At 35.8% G+C, this 22,351-nt stretch overlaps 1 protein-coding gene across 1 annotated transcript in view; it reads left to right on the forward strand.

The window, feature by feature from the left end:
• The first annotated feature begins 4,632 nt into the window (after positions 1-4,632).
• Positions 4,633-22,351, forward strand: part of ZNF804A (zinc finger protein 804A) — a 343,164-nt gene continuing 325,445 nt past the window's right edge. The window contains exon 1 of the mRNA XM_007965570.3: positions 4,633-5,254. Coding sequence (XP_007963761.1) covers positions 5,144-5,254 — 111 coding nt within the window. The 5' untranslated portion in view covers positions 4,633-5,143. The remainder of the gene's footprint in view (positions 5,255-22,351) is intronic.

Genomic DNA, 22,351 nt, shown 5'->3' on the forward strand with positions numbered 1-22,351 from the left:
AAAATATCAATATCACCTAAATATTTTTTATAGCCTAACAAATGCTCTATCATTCTTTTAAGATATAAAAAGTTGCAGAATTAAATTATTTTATCTACTTATTAAGGTTGAACCCAGAAAAATTATGAAATTTCTCTCTAATCCTTTTTACATTTGTATCAATTTCCACATTTCCACAATTTCTACAGTTATACCAGCTATTCAAGACACACATCTTCAAGTGAGGAGCTAAGTTGGTATTCTGTTCTGCCAGGCATAATCAACATCAGCTCTAGGCAAGTTGCCAGAGAATCAGATAATTAAGCTTGAAAAAACATAAGATAATATCTTGCTTATTCCCTTTCTTTCAAAGGTTAAATAAGTGAAGTTAAGGGAGTCTGAATAATTATTTGTCCAATATTCCAAAGTTCTTTCAGTTGAAGGTGCCTTACAGTGGTTTGGAATAAGGTGTTAATTGTGATAGAGTCCACACAAATATAGGCTTCACATTTCATTGACTAGAAGACGCCCTTCTGTTTGTAACATCCTTATATATGTCTTATAATCAGTGATAATTTATTGATCCTTGTTTTTAACAGGACCATATTTCAACTCAGCTGAATTTGAATACAGAAACAGGGTTATGATCATGGAGCTACTTTTAGGAAATTATTACCTAATAATTACCTTAAAATTTTACCATCATACATAAAATAATAAAATTACATTATCAGCTTCAGGTAATATCAGTTTTGATATTCAATATATATCCCATGACTAGTGTAGGTCAGCGTTTCTCATAGTAAATATCATATAGATCTTCTCTTAAATATTCTCTTGAATATACTAAGTTCACTAGAGGCATAATTTTACTTAAATATGTTAACATCAAACTAATTATACAACCCCATATGCTTATAGCTCTTATGTAAACACAAACCAAAAAAAAAAAGAAAGAAAAAAAAAAAGAAATCAAATGAAAATACAACAGGCAAAATATCCAAATTTCCCATCTTGATTTAATACAACAGATGATGTTGCTTTGCTGAAATCAAATCCTATCTCAAACATGAATTTGTTTATGAGTGTTTGTGTGTCAACACTGATCTCCACATGCCTGAAGTTTACAATGACTATGAGTGCACTATGGTGATGCTGTTCTTCTACCACTTTTTCCAATTTAACTATGTAGCACCTTCGTTCACGCAGCACGCCATCATATCGCTTGGCATTAACTGAGAGTGAACAAGTGCGTGTTAAATTTTTATTATTCAAAAATAATAAAAGCACTAGTGCTGGGCACCAATATGATAATAAACATGAATGTAAACCAAAGTGATAAATAGTGGCAACACTAAGTTACAAATTACCCAGTTATATGGTTATACAGATGATAAAAATATGCTTAAGATTATTACAATAATGAAAAGGAAAATTTTGAATCCCAAAATATACTCAGTGATGACTATGAATACATCCCAGACACATATGAAAAGTAGTGGAATACATATTTGGTTTGTTTGTTATTTCAGGATGACGTAAGACTAAAAACTTGATTCATAAAAGCTCAGGTAAGGCTGACTTGCTGGAACCCAGAAGTCAATCTAATTTGTGGGGATTTTTCAATCGAGTGATTGGAAGTTATTCAGACATAGTAAAAGCATCCAAAGATTTTTATGACAGGAAGTAGGGAGTCCAGTGGAAAGGCATGTGGAGGTAGTAATATATAGTAGGTAAACTCAGGAAAGATTTACCTACTCCTGGAAGAACTCGACTGAATGAATCAGGAAACTGATTTAGAACCCAGAGGTCTAGCCACTGGTCTAGGAGAGGAGCAAGACCTTGGTTTCACATGTCAAGGTGACAACACTGTCCTGAAATTTTGTGTGAGCCAGAAGCAGATGAGGAACAAGGCTGAGCAGAAACCTATTATCCAAATTTGAGTTAAGCAAAGCAAGACAAGTGGGATAAATCAGTATAAGAGGAAAACTTAAAGAATCTGATTTGAATTGCAGTTGTAAAGGATGAATTGAAGGGGCAATTGCAGTTGTAGAAAGGGCAAAATTGAAATTGTAGCAAGATGAACTGCAATTTTTTAGACTAATGACACTTCTTTATTTACATTTTTAATTATAAATTGTTCGGCTAGAAAGTTGCCAATTGAACACAAATAATCTATAATCATTCCATAAAATATTTGAAATATTTTCTAAACAAGAAATGATTCTGCACATTTATAATAAGCAGGTATATATTTAACCTCATACATTAAACCTATTGTTCAAATTATTGAGAGAAAAAAATTATTTTTTAAATTAGGGTGACTTGGTTCCACAGAAACAATTCATTCCAAAATCGTTACCAGTAGTCTTGCAAAATAAAAATTGATTTAAATAATAAGAATAAAAGGAAGGATATAACAAGTACTTGCAACACAATGGCAAAGTTAAAGATCCACTGATACATACATATATTCAAACTTTGCCACTAGAAGCACAGTGTGACAGTCCACGTAGATGATATTCTGTTCCATGGGACAAGTCATATATCTGTGTTTCCTGTTTCCTGAACTGGATATTGAATTTTATCCTGTAGACGAAAATTTAAGAATTTCATTAGAAGTATTTTGATAGAAAAATATTGCAAAAAACCTCCTAAATTACATTATTATAGATTTAAAAAAAAAAAACCCTACATCATCTGGTCTTTTCACATATGGTGCTTCTTCTACTTCCCTACAAGCTTTCTCAGTATAGATTATTAATACAAAAAACGTTATCTCCTTTCTAATAACTAACTGCAAGCTTACAAACCTTCAAAAGACGTACTAGAAATCATACAGGTTACTAGTTCTTTCCGAAGTTGACATGTGCAGAGAATGCCTGCATTTTCAAAATATAAACACAAAACAATATTTTTACAGTAGTTGGAAATTGATTTAATTTTCATGCAATGTTTAGTGTAGATCAATTAAATATTTTTCCTCTGATAGAATTGTGTCCATACTGAATTCTAACAAATTACTGGGTGATGTGCTCCACAGAGTATAGAAGTTTTGTAAATTATCGCTTTCTCCCGAGACTTGCAGACTCCCCCAAGTGGATATCTGAGAAATTTAGCCAAGTGCCTCTAAATAACTCTGACACTTCATAATGAGCTTTGAGCAAACCATACCAACTTTTTTTCCCCCTTTGTTTGAACTGAAGCATAATACAGGAAGAATGACTATGTGAATGTGGTACTTCCGCTTTCTACCATCTGTAAGTTATAATTTACTCACACTACTATTGACTCTCTTCTCTTTTTTCCCTCTTTCAAAAAGTGAAATCAAACTGTCAGATTTATTTAAGGAGCTTATTATGAATTGCAGGGCCACTGCTACATAAAATCCTACATATGAGACACACAAAATGGAATGTATTGCAATCTCGATTCCCAAATAAACAAGATTAACACAGTTTATATCAAAGTGCAGTTTGTTCTGACATAGGGGCATCAGAATGTCTGGAATCTGCTTTAACCAATTAAGCCTTTCAAGGCAAAGGAAAAATAAAGCCTTCAGTAAATCCATTGAAGGCACCATCTCCCAGCCTCCCACTGCCTGTTATCGATCTTTTTAAGTGCCGACTAATGAGTCGTATATATACCTGATGGGATGCTCTCACTCCACCACCTCAGAGGGGCTAAACTTACACAAAGAGAGAATCAACTGGGTGGTAGGCAGGGTGGGAGGGCACAGCCGGTCTGATGGCTGCCTTGGACCCTTGAAAACCAACCAGAAAGTCTGTCTCCAGGGAACGCAGCAGACCCGGTTCCCTACTTTCCGTGACAAACCCATTAGTTCGTGTGCAGGAGATTTTTCCATTCAGGTCGCTTCTAGGGCGAACGCTTTTGTTCGCTACCACTCTGTAGTGCGAGAGGAACTAGAGAGACATGCAAAGCAAGCTCGAGGCAGCAGCGTCTTTGCCGCAAAGCATCCCTTTTCCCTCAGCTTTAGCAATTTAGGAAGAACTGAGGTTCTCAGGGGAGGTGGGGTGAGGAGAATGCCAGGAGGAGGGACACATAAATCAGGAGTCCCTGCTTTTACCCTCTACCCACTTGCACTCGCATCGCCACTACTACCCTCCCCCGAAACTATCATCAACACAAGCACTTACGGTATCTACAAATGTGTGGGAGCAGGGGTGGGTGGGGGGCACATTTTCTTTCCTCGCCTTTCCCTAAGACTGAACAGGGTACCAGCCTCCATACCAAAAACACATTAAATAACAAAATCAAATAAACCAAACCCAGTGGATAGCAATTATCTTGAGAAAGAAGCCGCTGCTGGCACCGGCCTGGATTCGCTGCAGTCGGAAGCGGGTGGCTTTCGGTATTGAATTATTAATTTATTTATCCCCCTCGCCCCCACCCCCACGCCGACTGCCAGGCAAGAAATCGCGGCCTCTTCGCTTCCTCTCCGCCCCCACCTTCCAGGAGTCTCCCACTTGGCGGTGGCCGTCGCGTCCCCGGCCCTCTGCGGCAGTGGCGCCGCGCGGGGCGCTCCCACTCGCGCTCGGGCTGGCGCAGCCGCGGGTCCCGGCGGTGGGGTGGGCGGGGGAGGCAGCGGGTGACAGATGTACTCCTCTGACAGCTCTCAGTATCAGCCCAGTGGCTCCCTGCCATTGGCTCAGTGCAATGGACCGGCAACGCCGCTCACTATAATAACACTCATGCCTGCCAGCAGCAGCAACTCCGAGTGCAGGCGCCGAGCGCGGGGGATGCTGCCTCTGCCGCCGCTCCTGCTGCCGCGCAGGCGGCTCCCGCAGCCCCGCTCCGCCCGGCCGCCGCGCGGGCACTGACTCCCGCTCGGCTCCGTTTCGCCGGCCCGGCCCCCTCCTAGCCTGGAATCCTCCCGCGGGGCTCGTCGTCCCGACGCGAATTAGGAGAGAAACACAGAGGAGCGAGAGACTGAGGAAGAGCGCGGCGAGCATGCGGAGGCGGGGGAGCCTCGGCGCGCACCACAGAGGGGTGCAGTGAGCCGGTCTCCAGAGGACGTGCCGGGGGCGGCTGCGTGCCCTCGTGGCGGGTCCCCAGCCCACCCTCGCCAGCCCCGGCGCGCTGCGGCTGTGGGCGCGGGGTGCGTGGAAGCGGCGGCTGCGGCGGAGGAGGCGGTGGCTGCCCCATGGAGTGTTACTACATTGTCATCAGCTCCACGCATCTCAGCAACGGACACTTTCGCAACATCAAGGGAGTTTTCCGGGGCCCTCTCAGCAAGAACGGGAACAAAACTCTGGTAATCGCTTCTGTTTTCCTCTCTCTCTCTCATTTTTAAGAGGGCATTTGGAAGATTGAGTTTTTGGAGGTGTTGAGATTCAATTTGGTTTATAATTTACTCATTTATTTATCTGGTGGGCGTGGGGTGAGAATTGTGTGTAGAAAAAGGAAGGGGTCTTAGGGAAGCTGTGATCCATGGCTTTCGTTGACACTTCCACAATGCTCTGGACCTTCTCACTTCACTCCATTACGCTGAAGATTACCACAGTCTCTCCTTATTTGAAGCAAATATATCAACAGGACCTGTTTTAAAAGAAAAGAGAAGAACTCTAACCCCAAGTTACCCCATAACCTCTTTTGTTTGGCTTAGGAGCCTGAAGGTGAATGAGGATGTGGCTGTCTCTGATGGAGGCGGGGAACCATGTGGCTGGTCACAAGCAGGAAGTGGCGGGATTGAGTGATGGTCTGAGAAAGAGTCTGTATTCCAGCTCTTTTCTGAAGGACTGATAGCAAACTTCTCTAGTGAGAAGTTGTCAGTGCTAAGCTTAAGAGTGACTCCAGAACCTTATGCTGTCCACTTTCAGCTATTCTCTGTAAAGTGGTGGTGGATATGTGTGAAGCACTATCACTATGTCACCATTAGAGCCACTAGGGAAAACGTGAGGCAAATAGAACCCATGCAGTTGCTGGAAGGTTCTCACTGGATCACAGAGCTTCGTTTTTCAGGATCCTAGTCGGAAGAGCACTCCTGATTGGTGGGAGAAGATGTGCTGAGCATTGAGATAGTGCAGGATGATAGCTCCTACTTCTCACCCAAATCCCCCTTTAGCTATAAAACCTCCCTGCAAAACTGACTTTCATGTATTGGTATGTTTGGAGAAGTATACACCTCCATAAAGTAAAAAAGGAAGTAGAATAAAGGCTCATTAGGCTTAGTACTTCAAAGAGTGAAGACAAAGTGAGGTGGCAGTATACAAATGTATGATTCACTGAAGCAGGCTCCCTTCTCCTTTCTTACACAGTGGTAACTTAGCCTGAATGAGGAGAGTAGAAGTTTAAGGACAGACTCAGATAGTCCAAAAGTAAATATAGCATTCTTGATCGAATTTTCTTGTTGTATTTTAAAATGTTTCTTTATGAATACAGAATATACACTGTGATGTGTTTTCCAAGAATGAAAAGTTCTCATCTAAAGTTTTACGTAAATTCTTGATGCATTTAATTTCATTTTTTTTTTACCTTGAATCTCTTGGCTACTTGCTTTCAGTCTACTTAAGACTCTCAAAAGCAGGACTAGTTTATTGCCTTTATTGTTGTTATGGATGTGGTTGTTGGTTGTTGTTGACCAAAAGAAAGTGAAAATACTCTTCTGCAGTCTTCTTTAGTGGAGTACCACAAAGAGCAGTAGCCAAAGTCTAAAGGAATTGTTGAAATTGTTCTGGCCCCACTTAGAGAAGTCAATTATGTAGGAACGTAAAATTTTGGGGAAAAAACTTTCAGTTTGAAGAAAGTACACACTGTTTTTGCAATTAAATTTCACTTACGATAAAAGGCAAACTTAATGCACAAGTTTTCATTTCCATACTTACAACAATGGTGTGGGTGATAAAGCTCACAGTGGGGTTTATAGAAAAAAAAGTTATTTGCCATACCTCAACCTGTTAAAATTCTATAGGTCTTGATTCACAAGTTAATCTTAGGTTCTAACAATGGTTGAATTTGCTTATGCTGATGTGTTTGTTGTGTGTTTGGAGTTGGTTCATTCTTTATGACTTATATTTACAAAAGGTAGGTTAACGTCTAGATTTGCCATTGTAATCTTGTGAGTAAATTGGATTCTAAAAAACAGCTATCTAAATGAGATGAATAAACCTAAATATAGACAAACATCAGAAAGAACAAACAAAGATAAAAAGGCTTTGAAATAACTCCATAATTATCTTAGTTATCATGAAAGAGACTTCAGGCACTTCTGAGCTAGTCCTTCCAGATGATGTTAAAACTGCCCAAGTTTGTATTTCCTGTGTATGAGATTTGCACTGACTGAAAAGAAGTAAATTTTCATATATGATGTGAATATATTTGAAACTACTTCTTTACAATATAATACATTAATCTATAATATGTGCTTTCTAGATGTCTTCTCATGAGTATAATTATGGAAAATGATGAGATTTATGCCTGTCTTTAAGTATAACAGAAAAGATTCTAGATCTATTCATAAATTAATGATTTTAATTTTAAAAAGAACTGTCTATACTTACCCCAAAATGATTCTTTATAGCACAGAGGATGCTGTGAGCACTTACATATATGCTAAAACATACTGTCACTTAAAAATAGGAAACTGGATCTGAAACTTCTAAGAATTAGCAACTTCAATGAGAAATACAAACATCATCTTAAAAGGTATATATGGCACATTTATAAATTTTCAAGTAAGAATTTATGCTTATCATGGTTCTACAGCTTTATTTTTTATTTTTTAAATTGACAGATAAACTTATCTGTGTTTATCATGTACAATGATTTTAATCCCAGTTTTATGGAGTAATAATTATGATATCTTTCCTACTTTATTTTATATTTTATTTTAATATATTTGAATTTTGCCATTAGGAATCATCACATTTTTGTATTTTGAATTGCGTACCAAGTTCTAAGGATTTTGATAGCATGGCAAATGTTTTTTTTTTTTTACTTTGGAGAAGTGCAACCCTTAAACATAAAATTACTCAGCGAAAAGGTACTTTGATTTCTCCAAGACCTTTTAGTTACTTTCTATCAATAGAACTTAATGGCTATTTGAGAAAATTTTAAATTCAAATTTAAAAAATAATTTTATAATCTCTGAAAAATTACAGGATTAATTTAAGATAGCCTGTAACTGTTAATACAGTCTTCTTTTATGAGTTAGATGTTACTTACAAAATAACCAGGGTACTTCATATTTTATTGCCAGTGATTAATTGCTTTAATCCTAAATCCAGAATGTAATCCTGCCATTCATATTGAGAAGATAGTCAAAATATATAGTTCCTTCTCTAGGTCATATCGTATCACGCAAACATAGAATTTTGGAAAATAACGTTCTTGAAGACTAAGCCTCTTGTTAATGTTGACCCTATTTATGAGCTTTTAAATATATTCCTTTTGCCAATTATAATGAAAAATATGTAAATTTTCTTTTTACAATGTCTTACAAGTAAAAAGAAAAGTCAATCTGTTTATCATGATTTCTGTTAAAAACTGTAACATATCTGCGATATAGCTTTAATTTCATGGAACAAGAAGTAAGTGAATATTTCATAGTTCTCCAGAATATTTCTGGATAAGTTATAGAGCTTAACAGAAATGAATAAAGTTTATCTCCCATCTAAGCTCATTCTTTTTATTTAGATTTTCCCAATTAACCATTGTGTAAGCAATTGCTTACTGAATAAAGACATTTAGGTACATCTTTTTTTGCAATTGATTTACAAAGTTTATTTGTCTTAATTATATAGTTAAATAAATACAGAATATTTCTGTATATTACATATTTAACATGGAATTTAAATATTCCTTTAATCACTTTAATATGTAATTTGGGATTTGTCTTGGGAAACTTGGAAATCATTACTAATTTGTTCATTATATTCTGTTAGTTGGTCAGCATTTTAGTATCTTATAATAACATTATATCTATTTCACTGACTATGGAATTCAAAAGAATCAGTGATGGTTTTGAGGTCATACAGGGAGTCAATATTATCAAGCAGATTTCCTGACTCCAGACATATTTCCTTTATAATTTATATGCCAAATTATGGAATCTCTAGGGATCATTATGATAATATGACTAAGAGATGGTATTGTGCTATCTGTTTGGTTGAAGGCACTTTATTTTTCCAATTATCTCCAGATATAGATAAATAGTGCCAGAGTAATTTGTTTAAATTTGTTTTACTACTCATCCTCCATATGCAAATATCACTCATTTCTGTCGGGCCTAAAGGCCTTCTTTCTAATATATGAAATACTACATTCGGCAAGAAAAGAAATGTTAATTTACTAATCGGTTCACAAAATATGTGTTATTTAGTTCCTTCAAATTTATTGAGGTGCCTCAATTACAAAGCGCTGTTCTAGGCACCATAGGCTCTGTATTATGCACTAAATAATACATGCTAAGAAGCATTTTGGGCTGCTCTTGTTCATTTTGAATCTGTTGAAAAAATATTCACATCTTTTGACATGTTTGTAGGTTTCTTGTCACTCAGGACGTTGTGATGTGTGTTAATTTTGAAAAACCTGAAAAAAATCTGTTATTTCCCTTGTGTATGTAGGAACTCACTAAAATTAGGCAGGCTTTTGAAACACTATTTGGCCTTTTGTTTTAGTTTTCATTGTTGAATATAACTTACTTTTCATATAATTCCCTTGAACATTTTCTAAATCTCTTGGAAAATGTAATATGAAAGACTTCTCATCGAAACCCATTTAGGTGACACTTTAAGAGTATGCATGTAAGACTGAAGAGATCAACTGGTGAATAGGTGCTGTTGGAAAAGTTATTATTTTTTAGGTTAATGTCCTCAAGAGAGCTCAGGGGTGAGGGTGGATTAGGGTGAGATCCTAATATATCTTCAGATTTTCCCACTTTATAAACTTCTTCACACAAGCAGTCCAATTATATATTCTTCCAAATTTCATTTAAACTCTTATGTATTCAATATTGAAGAGCATCTTGTGTCTCAATTTTCTGAACTTAAGGTGTCATATATTCTTGCTCTGTTGGTTTTGAATTCTAGTGAAACTTTTACTACATGTCCTTTTTCAGAACACATTATTCTAGTAAGGAAAATAACTGATATTTGAATTATTGTTATAACACAAACATGCAAACACTATTTTAAGGCAAATGTCAAATAATATTCATGATTACCACACACTTTTGTTAATTCATTAAATATTGAGTTATTTTAGATAACTGAAATTTGAATAGCGACGTAATGTCTTGACTTCTCACTTCTGCACCAATAGTTTCAGGTTATCGATGACTGCAATTACATTTTTAATGAAAATACAGATCAGCGAGAATTTCAGGGATGGCCTAGTCCAGAGGTTTAATGGAGTTATATTCAGGGCCAAATTCAGGCTGCCAAATTAGTTTGTTCAGTATGCACAGTGTTTTAAAATACTTATATTGAAATGCAGTTGGAAGAAGATGCTTCTCCGTTTTCCACTGTCTATACTACATTCTGTTGCTATGTAGGCTATTCAGTTACTTACGTGACTTTCCTGACCATTGAAGGCACTTCAGTTTTCCATACCTTGCTTAGTTCAAGGACCGAAGTTTACCTATGTGAAGATAGAAGTATTTCTGTCGTTATATTTTCTTCTGTAGTAACTGTTTGGCATATATTGGTTGAAGTGAATTAACAGTATTCTCCAGGTCAAATATCTAGGATCTCTATCATAATAAGAAATATACAGGGATTTCAGAGTGATCAATTTTTGCATTTTAAAATTGCAAACTTTTACTTAGGCTACTGGTATTTTTGGTATTTTGCTGTTGTTTTTGACCTCAAAACATTAATTTAGAATTTAATTTTATGCTTTAATATATACTTAAATAAACATGTTACATTTATATACCATATTTTGGAAATGGTTTGTTAAAAGTATTATACATAGTGTAAATCATATGTAAATAATTGTGCTAATGATGCAGCGTTGAAATAATTTCCTATCGTGCCCGTTTAACTGAGATAGTACTGTTGAAGGGACTTGCTGTTAGGAGTTTGAGTAATCCTTTTGAAAAAAGATAGCAGTTATAATCTATGCTGTACTGCAACAAATATTTATGAAGAAATTACTTATATTTGTTTATCACATTTTTATATTACTAACCACAATAATAAAGATAATTGTGTTAGTTTCTCTTTCTGAAAATGTTAACCTAAACCATTTGATCTGTTTTATCTCATTCTAAATTATCTACTGTATCTGAGAAAATGTTACAATACCTAGTAGGCCCTTCATATCCGTGGATTCTCATTCATGGATTCAACCACTGTGGATACTTTGAGTATCTCAAATACTCAAAAAAGAAAAAAAAGCACATTGTATTTGTACTTAACATGTACAAACATTTTTTTTCTTGCCATTATTACCTAAATAATACAATATAACAACAGTTTACATAGCATTTACATTTTACTGGGCATTAGAAATAATCTAATCTCCAGATAATTTAAAGAATAAGGGACGATGTGCATAGACTATATGTAAATACTATACCATTTATGTAAGGGACTTGAGAATCTGTGAATTTTGATATATATCCTAGGGGGATCTTAGAACCACTTCCCCATGGATATGCAGAGATAACTGTATACTGTGGTATGATAGTGTCTTCAAGTAGCCATGATTCATTAATTTTATAAATGTATTACAGTACACTTTCTATTACAATATAAGATTAAGAGGAGTAATAAATAATTAAAATTCAGTCGTGGTTGTCAAAGTAAACAAAGTCCATTACCTGAGGTATTACTCTGAATTCTTTCATAATGGTTTGGCACCACTGGAAGAAAGTTACATACTTTTCTACCTGTAAGTACATTTAATATACTGATTGTTTATGATGTCAATGCTGTGTTCAAATTATAAGAAAACATTTTTTCTTAAATAGTATTTGAAAAATTACGTGTATTAAACATGATGGCTAGTTTTATGTGTCACCTAGAATAGTAGCGTATTGGTCCATTCTCACACTGCTATAAAGATAGTACCCGAGACCAGGTAATTTATAAAGGAAAGAGGTTTCATTGACTCACATTTCCACATGGCTGGGGAGACCTCAGAAAACTTACAATCGTGGCGGATGGTGAGGGAGAAGCAAGGACCTTCTTCCCTTGGTGGTAGGAGAGAGAAGTGCAAACAGGGGAAATGCGAAACGCTTATAAAATTATCAGTTCTAGTGAGAGCTCACTTACTATCATGAGAACAGCACAGGGGAAACTGCCCCTATGATCCAGTCACTTCCCTCCCTCAACACCTGAGGATTACAATTCAAGATGAGATTTGGGTGGGGACACAGAGCCAAGTCATATCACGTAGCCGGTTATTTAATCAAATTCTAATGTAGGCATTGCTGTGAAGGTATTTTGTAGATACACTTAATGACTACAACCAGTTGACTTTAAGTAAAGGAGATTACCCTTGATGATGTGGTTTGGCCTGATAACCAGTTGAAAAATCTAAGATCAAAAACTGAGGTTTTCTGGAGAAGAAATTCTACCTGAAAACTTCTGTAGCAACTCCTACCTGAGTTTCCAGCCTGCGAGCACTGCCTTCACATTTAAGATTTACCAGCTCCTACAATCACTGAGTCAGTTTGTTAAAATAAATCATATGTGCCTCTACACACACACACACACACACACACACACACACACACACACACATCATATTGTTCTTATGTGTCTGGAGAACCTTAACCCTTAACTGATACAGTGAAAATCAGTTTATAATGTTTCTTTTATAATGAGCTAACTAAATGTTTGAAATGTAAATCCCATTTGGATTTAATAGGAAATAGATGCATTAATGTTGATAACTATATAGGTTTAAAATTGATAGACCTGATTGTGGAATTTTTCTGCTATTTTATATACAGGTTTACAATAACTTTATCTGAAGTGTTTGCCTGGATTACAATTTCTCTCTCTCAATCAACACACCTCAAGCATCTAAAACAACCTCTATGTAAAATGGAGTTATTCTTATCTGTTCAACCCCAACAGCTTACCACAAATGTTTATTGTACTTGAAGAAAGTCAAGCTCTTTCTAAATTAGATAAAATATTGTATTAGTCTATTCTCATGCTGCTATAAGGACATAACTGAGACTAGGTAATTATAAAGGAAGAAGGTTTAATTGACTCACAGTTCTGCATGTCTGCGGAGGCCTCAGGAAACTTACAATCACGGCAGGAGGGGAAGCAAACACACCCTTCTTCACATGGTGGTGGGAAGGAGAAGTGCTGAGCGAAGGGAGAGAAAAGCCACTTATAAAACCATCATATCTCATGAGAACTCACTATCATGAGAACAGCATGAGGGTAACTTCCCCCATGATTCAGTTTCCTCCCACCAGGTCCCCTCCCGCTCCACCCCCATGACATGTGGTGATTATAGGAACTACAATTCAAGATGACATTTGGGTGGGGATACAGCCAAACAATATCAAATATCTTTTAAAGTTAATTTCAAAAGTTTATACTTTGTTAGCCTGAATTTAAGCATATGAGCTTTAAATTGAGGTTATGTAAAATGAAGGACGTTCATTTTACAAAACAAAAATTTCTTCATGAAATGTACAAAATATGTACAGAGTTATGTCAATGTTCACCAGCCAGAGATACTAGGACACAACTCTAGTTGAATCATGTTAGGAACATTGGTATTTGTTGAAACAAAGTTAACTGCACACTGTGGAGAACCTTGATGCATCTCTTGAAGAGAGTAGAAGGGGTAGTTCTTTAGGATTTGGGATTGTGCGAGGTGTATTTTCTGGAGAGTTTACTAAAACATTTTTAAATTCTGGATTAGATACTGTGATAAATAAAAGACAATTCTATATCGGGTATCTTAGGACTTTCTATCTAGGAGCAAAGAGAAACAAAGTGGGGTGGGCTGTAATTGGTGGAAAAGAAGCTTTCCTCATAATGACTGGCAGAGGGAGATGCTGGGTAACAAAAACAGTGTTTTCGGTAATGTATGTGCTCAAATGTGATTGTGGAGTGGACTTGTTATTGTTAAGCTTCATCACAGTCATAGAGTGACCTTGTTTGCTATTAGTGTATCATGAAACTCCTTATATTTGACAAGAGAATACTATGCCTCACTCTTAGATCCAGACAAGCTCCTACCCATCAGTTCTTGAGAGCTGCTTTTTCCTTTCTCAGATATGACCATGAGATAGATGGTTGCAAAAGGGAGGGAAGGAGGATAAGCTGATAAGAGAAGATTATTTCAGGGACATGAGATCCAAAGTTGAGAACTTTTAGGAATGAGGTAGGTATCAAGATGGAGCAAAGAGGGCTTGTGCCACTTATTACCACACTAGTATAAGGAGTTTGGAGATAAAACATCCACCTCTGGAGACAGATACAGTGTAAATAGTGTTTTCGGGAGAAACAGGCTTCACTTAAAAAAAAATAAAAGAAGTTTAACTTCAGTGAAACGTTTGAATCTACAGAATTTTTTTGATAACAGACACTTATGAATTCAAGTAAAACATAGTCCAAGAGTTTTAGGATGTGTAGAAATATAGACATTTGTGTCAGTAAAGAGGATGTAACCTAGCCATATGGAGAATAAAGTTCAGGTAATGAGGAAGAATTTGGGAGTTCTTGAACAATGTCACTGGAGACACAGAGTAGGGTAAAATTGGTTCCGACAATCATACTATTGGTAGTAGCAGCAGTGGAGTGGTGGAGGGAAAAAAGGTAGGACTGTATGGGCAGCACTCAGAATTTTGGGACTCACCATTGACTACTGCTGTGACTCTGAATTATGCATGACCCTTTCCCTGAGCTTCAGAGTTCTCTCCTGACTCCTGCTGGAGTGTTCTGACAGAGGGGCGTGGTTACTCCTAGTGCACAGACTTTCTCCCAGATTTGACCACAATGAGTTAAAATGATTAACAACAATTCAAAAATTAACTCTTTGCCTTTGATTGGGCTTCCATAACAAATTAATATAGACTGGGTGGCTTAAACAACAACTTATTTCTCATAATTCTGGAGTCTGGGAAGTCCTAGATCAAGTTCCTAGATGATTCCATGTCTGGCAAGGACCTGCTTCCTGGTTTGCATGTGGCTGTCTTCTCATAGCATTCTCACATGATGGAGGACAGAGAGGGAGATTAGTTATTGTGTTTCTTCTTATGAGGGAAGTAATCGCACACACGAAGGTTCCACCCTCGTGACCCAATGATCTCCCAAAGGCTTCATCTTCTAATACTATCACATTGGGAGTTAGGATTTCAGCATATGCATTTTGGGGGATACAGAAGTCCCATTCATAGCACTCATCTATATTGTCTTGTTTGTGCCCCTCAGACATGAAACACCTAAAGAATGAAAAGTATAGGGTTATTGTTTGAATATGTCCCCCAGAAGCTCATGTTTTGAAAAAACTTCATCCCCACTGCAGCAGTGTTGATAGGTGGGACATTTGGGAGATGATTGGGTCATAAGAGCTCTGCTCTCATGAATGAAGTAATTCGTTCATGGGTTGATAGATTAATGGTCTGTCTGGGGGGTGTTTATTATTTTAAAAAATGGATCTGTTATAAAAATCAATTTGGCTGTTACTCGTAAGTCCACTTGCAATGTGATGCCCTGTGCTGCCTCTGGACTCTGCAGAGAGTCCCCACCAGTAAGAAGCTGGTCACCAGATGCAGTCCAAACCCTTTACCTTTGATGTTCCAGCCTTGACAACTGTAAAAAACAACTTTTTAAACGTATTGTCCAGTCTCAAGTATTCTTTTATAGCAACAGAAAACAGACTAAGACATCAGAGTGAGTAAGTTTTGTTGCAAAGACTTTAGAAAAAGCCTGAAACTCTGGGAGTTGCCAAAGAGTTTTAGATTGGTTATGGAAAGCAGGATATTTGAAGTCAGCAAGTTAACAGGAAAGTGAGACTAGTTGCAGAAAAGGAATGGGTTTAATGAGAAGTGTGTAGTGATTTTTTTTTACAACTGGTCAAGAACAAAAAGATGAAATTATATGTAGATTCTGTCTTTGTTTAGTAAAAATGTCTCAAGTGTCATAATCTAGTCACCCCCAAGAAAGCATCAATGGAAACACTGTAAAATTACATTTGTGTTACCTCCTTCAAAAGGTTATATTAGCAAAATACCACTCCTTGGTGAAGACACTCAATGTCTGTACATTTATAGTTGAGAAGAAAATGACTGCTTTTACTTCAGAATTGTGTTCTTGCACCCAGTTTGGCAAGAAAGTCTACTACAACCGGTCACTTGTGTTATGACCTGGGTAAAGTTCACCTCTCTCCCTGTCAGTTATGTTATCTTTAGATAAAGGATATGATAATAAAATTAACTATGTATAGATTTACATAATTTGGACACTATTACTATTGAACCATGTCCACATTTCCTTATTTTCTCAGTGTCTTAGTCTGTTTGAGCTGTTATAAGAAAATACCACTGATTGACTGGCTTACATACAACAGAAATGCATTTCTCACAGTTCTAGAGACTGGGATTCCAAGATTAAGGTACCAATTTTGTGTCTGGTGAGAGCTTACTTCATCATAGTCAGACTTCTTCCTATATTGGGGAAATGGGCAAAGGAATTCTCTAGGCCTCTTTTATAAGGGCACTAATCTGTTGTGAGGGTGGGGTTCTCATGACCTAATTACCTTCCAAAGTCCTCATCTCTGATACCATCATAATGGGGCTTAGAATTTCAACATATACTTTTTTTGGGGGTGGCGGCAAACATTTAGAACATTGCTCTTAGCTTACTTGTGGCATTTCTTACATATTTACGCATATCCCGAGAATGCATAAAATCTTAAATATGTGCTGAGCCCTAAATATTTTAGATTATGAAGACATGAAAATCATAAGAAAACCCTCAGATATCAGTCATTGCCATGACTCATAAAGTTCATGGAACAATGGGAAACTTGGTTTTTTTGGGAAGCTTAGAAATTCTTTTAATTCTCTTCAATAATAATTTTAATAGCTATGATTCCCTTGCAGTGTCTTCTAAGATTATTGAAGTTCTGATGCTACAAAATTAATATTTACACTAGGGGGTGACATAACATTTCCTCTTCTTTTCGAAAAGACAGGCATAGTAATCAACCATAGATTAATAACATTGTCAAATATACTTATCACGATTTTATTAGGAAAGAGTCACTTTAAATTTTATTAGCCACAAAGTCAATAAGAAGGCAACATGGGGGTGATGTGTTTGCTGTGTACTTTATTTGTATACTTCACCTAGTGATTATTTTTGGCCATTATCTATTTCAGTCACGTGTGATACATGGAGAAGATATTACTGACATAGGGTTGATGACCAATTGTATCTTTCTTAGATGTCACTCTTGACTGTAAAAGTATCAGTCTTCCTATTGAAGGGGATGTTTTTAGGGTTTCTTTTAGTTTCTTAAACCTTTTATGATTCTTAATACCTAATTTGCTTTAATGTCATAGCTAATTAATCATTAAATTTGATTGAAATGTTCGTGGAGTAAATTATTAACCAAAATAAAAGTCGACTGTGATGATAGGTACTTGCGGAAAGAATATCTAAAATATGAAATAATATGTGAACCTTTGAAAACTATTTCTTATTTTCATGATTGCCATAAGTGATATCATATAAATAGAAAAAAAAGTTGAAAAATACCTGAGATCCAAATTTTCAAACTTTGTTAAAATTTAATGGAATTTTCTTCATAACAATTGGTATTATATTTCTAGGGAAAGAGTACAGATTGTATAAAATTATACAAACTTTTCTGTTTGTATTACCAATCACTGAGAAATTATTGGTTCAACATGAAAGATGTAATTTTTTTTTTTTTTTTTGAGACGAAGTCTTGCTCTTGTCACCCAGGCTGGTGTGCGATGGTGTGATCTTGGCTCACTGCAACCTCTGCCTCCCGGGTTCGAGCAGTTCTCCTGCCTCAGCTGAGTAGCTGGGATTACAGACTCCCACCACCAAGCCCGACTAAGTTTTGTATTTTTAGTAGAGACAGGGTTTCTCCATGTTGGTCAGGCTGGTCTTGAACTCCTGACCTCAGGAGATCTGCCCACCTCAGCCTCCCAAAGGATGTAATTTTTATGGATGAGGACTGAAAAGAGTTGATGTTATGATACATACTGCTACTCAAAAACACACACAGCTATTTCACAGGTAGACTGATAGTAATAGAATTTCAGATGGAGTTTATTACTTATTGCTGTGCTGAAGAGCCACATTGAAGACAATCTATTTCCATATTATTCCACAGTAAAGGGTTAAGTAAATAATAATAAATCAAAACAAATGGATCTTCGTGCAGCAGCTAGCATTATATAAGCTCAATTTGATTAAATAAGAAACATTTGGAGACTGAGGATATTGTTGTTTCCTTATAATGTTAAATTGCCTTAATTAAAATACTATACCGCAATTTAACTCACATATGATATTGTATGAACAAGTATTTGCCTTTCAGGCATCAAACACTCCAACTATTTTGACTCATTAGCAAGGTGCTGATATAATTCTATGAAGTATAGAAACTGTGTAGAGAATGAGACATTCTCCTCTTTTCTCTTAGAACCCTTCATAAAATAAGTCTCTAAATGTTTCTTACTTAATCAATCACCATGGAATACTATGCAGCCCTAAAAAAGGATGAGTTCATGTCCTTTGCAGGGATATGGATGAAGCTGGAAACCATCTAACGTAGGTGACGGGTTGATGGGTGCAGCAAACCACCATGTCACATGTATACCTATGTAACACAACTGCACATTCTGCACATGTATCCTGGAACTTAAATTATAATAATAAAAAAAGAATAATTGGGTGATGGTACATCCAGGTTTGCCAAAGATAGTCCCAGTTTATGCTGTTGTCCTGGCATTATTAATAATGGCACTGCCTTTAACTCTCACAATTAACTTGAATGATAACTTATATGGTCACCCTGCTTAAAAAAAAAAAAAAAAAAAATTACCACAGTAACAGAAACCTACTTGAAGTGATGCCTCTTTTTCTATTCTGGCTTGAATTCTGCATTCTTTGAGGATATGTAGACTCATGACAGAATCCTATCTACAGATGATGTATTTCATATTATTTTTGGCCTTTTTTTTTTTTTTTTTTTTTTTAACAATCTCAAGCCCAATAATAGGCAGTGATGTAAGGAATGTAGTTACTTTCTCCCCACTTTCTGGCAAGTTAAGTTTAGCCACCTGATACAAGAAGGGACATTCAGAGGTAGGATGGCACAAGACACAGGGTCCACTGGAGATCACTGGAAGCAGCTGCAGCAGAGTTAAGAGAAGAGAGTCCCAGCGGGTGTTCAGTCACCACACACTAACACCATCAGTGAAATGTTCCTGGGCCTGAAGAGCCAGCTGTGTTGTTCCTAGCTGACTATTTAAGTGACAGAACTTGGCTCAAGCATTGACAGTTTTGGTTCCTCAATAAGCCTAATTCAACAGGGTCACCTTTGAATCTGTCCTCCACCTTTCCAATAAACCTATTTTATGCATCATTCAAAGAGTTAATTTTTTTTTTCTGAGAAACATGACTAGATTTGGGAAAAATACAGAATTTTATTTTATTTTATTTCAATATTTTCTGGGTTTTCCAGAGTTTTCATGTGTTTCACACCTTCCTTTGCTTCCCACCATTCCCCTTTCTATTTGGAACTAGAGAGACCTGAGTTTGAATTCTAGCTGTGTAACCTGAGCCAGTTATTTAACCACTTTTTTGTTTCTGTTTCTTTGTCCGTAAATAGCAAAAACTACAATTAATTTTAGTCCCTGCTGTACACCAAATGTTATCTTGAATATATTATACATATTATATGTAATTACTACTGAAATACTCTAAGATGCATATGTGTGAATGGCATTGTTGTAAAGATTAAACAATATAAGGGAAGTGTCATTTTCAGTGTCTGGCATATAATAAAAGCTATTATTTTTACAATTATTGCAGTCTTATAGAAGAGTTATCGTTCTTCCCTTCCAAAGCTAGTAAATGGACGTGTGCTTTTCAGACAGAGCATAAGAGCTGCCAAATAAATAGGGAATAGGTGCTTTAGGGAGTCCAGGGAAATAAAAGTCAGGGAATTGTTCATAAAATTTAGTGTCTATATATAGCTTATAAGTAGATTCGGTAGTTTATTCTATGCAGGAAAATAAAGTTCTATGGGGCACAGATTCAAAAAATAATTGGTCATAAATATCACCTGAAAGTTTAGAAAATGTAACATCTTGGACCTCATTTCATAGGTACTAATCTTAATATCTGTGAGTATGGTGCAGGAATCTAGCTTTCCTAAGTGCCCCCAGGTGACTCTTGCTGTTATAGGATAAAATACATGTGGTTTGGCTTCAATGAACTTGCTCCTGAAGAATGTTTGGATGTCACACATTCATATTTAGTATGAGAGATGAGGCCCTCCCCTCATCATTTTCTTAGGTTCTCTTTTCTCCACTCCTTACCCTCTCACCACCTACAATAAATCTTTTAGAAAATTAGCTATACATTTGTTTCATTATAAAAAACAGAGAAGATAAATTTTAAAAACTTGAAAAAATTGTAGTTATAATATAGTTAAAGGACATAACTTTAAAATTTAATAGAATCTAACATCTACAGAATGGGTGGAAATGTAAGACTGTACTTTGTAAGCAGAATAAATCTAGTTCCAGGTTAAGCTTCAGGAGAAAATTTAGTTAACTTGGCCAATTTCCTTTTCAACAGTGCTTTAATGTCTTAGTTTATGCAGAAATTAGGGTATAATAATGCATTCATAGTATTCAGTAATTTTCAGTGTATGCTGTTTTTTAAAACCGTTATGTTGAATAACAAAGCAAATGATTGAGACAATAAATTTGTTTAAACATCATGTAAATTTGAAAAATGAAAAGATATAAAAGTAAATAGCTTTATGAACAGCAGAATAAATCCACGATGTTTTTACAGAAAGTATATCTAAGATTTAAAAATTGAGAGCCTGAATTTATAAATAAAATAACTTATATAAATTATTTTATTTTAAAATGCGGTATAAGTACTCTTAAGTCATTTTTGGATATATGGAACTTTCATCATTATTTAGAATTTTTATTTATATTGTGAATATGATGTCTTAGGAATCAATTCTACTTTAATAATTGTGTGGTTAAGTCAATTATTTAATATAGTTTTATAAATATTCTAAATGCCTTTTATTAATCTTCTCTAAATCATATTTTCAAATCATTAAAACAAATCCACAGACTTTAAATTAATTTCTCACATATTGAGCACTTATTCTTTGTTAGGTCCATTGATAAAAATTTACATAAAATATGTCAAACATTGCAGCAACTATTTAATTTGATATTATTATAATAGCCATTTTAAAATGAGAAAACAGTGTTTAGAGGTTACATCTTATCCAATGTCATCTATTTTGTCTTTGATTTATACATGTGTTGTGGACACTACAGAATGGACAAGAATACTAAGACTTTAACATATGTGTGTTTATATTTAGTCCATTGTGTTTAGTTTATCTTACAAGTAATGAATAATATGCATTCTCATATCCTAGAAAATATGGCTATGCCCAGTTATTGAGATTAGAATTCGGAAACACATTTATAAACCATTCAATATTGCCTCCAAATATCATGGTTTAATTTGCAAAAATAATTTGCTCTTTCATTTATTTTTCTATTTTTGGTATAAACATCTGGATACTTAATTAAAATTGGCATTATTGCCTATTTATTAACTTACCAAAAAAGTTTTTAAGAAGGACATTTTCTGGTTTGTTTTTCTCCTTATTACAGGTAATTCAGCAGAAGCCAATCAATTAGGTTATATAAGCACGAAGTAGTGTGTTTTGTGTACATTATATATTGCACCAAGATAGGAAAAAAGATTATTTAGTAACAGATATGATTTTAGTAAAATTCAGGTGTTAAAATATTTTTCTAGTACAGTTAGGTCTCCATATCCACAAGTTTCACAGGGCCTACCATGGAACGTTAGCATCCTTGGATTTTGGTATCGCTGGGATTCCTGGAACCAAACCCCCTGTAAACCTAGGGACGACTGTATCAATTCATGTTGCAGTTTTCCCTCAGCTTTAAAAAATTCCTAGTTCTGAAACCTTCTATTTACTATTAAGATTAATAAAAGTTCTCACATTAAATAAAGAATTATTTGCAAGCTGTTTATACCTGGAAGTGCACCACCATTTTCTGGAATATGTTATTGGTTCTTCCATTTAAAGGAATAAGATAAGCAAAGCTGCCCATTTCCTAATCACTGGGCTTTGCAGTACACATTTATAGAGA

The sequence above is a fragment of the Chlorocebus sabaeus genome, chromosome 10 (assembly GCF_047675955.1).
Source record: "Chlorocebus sabaeus isolate Y175 chromosome 10, mChlSab1.0.hap1, whole genome shotgun sequence".
NCBI classification, from domain to species: Eukaryota; Metazoa; Chordata; class Mammalia; order Primates; family Cercopithecidae; genus Chlorocebus; species Chlorocebus sabaeus.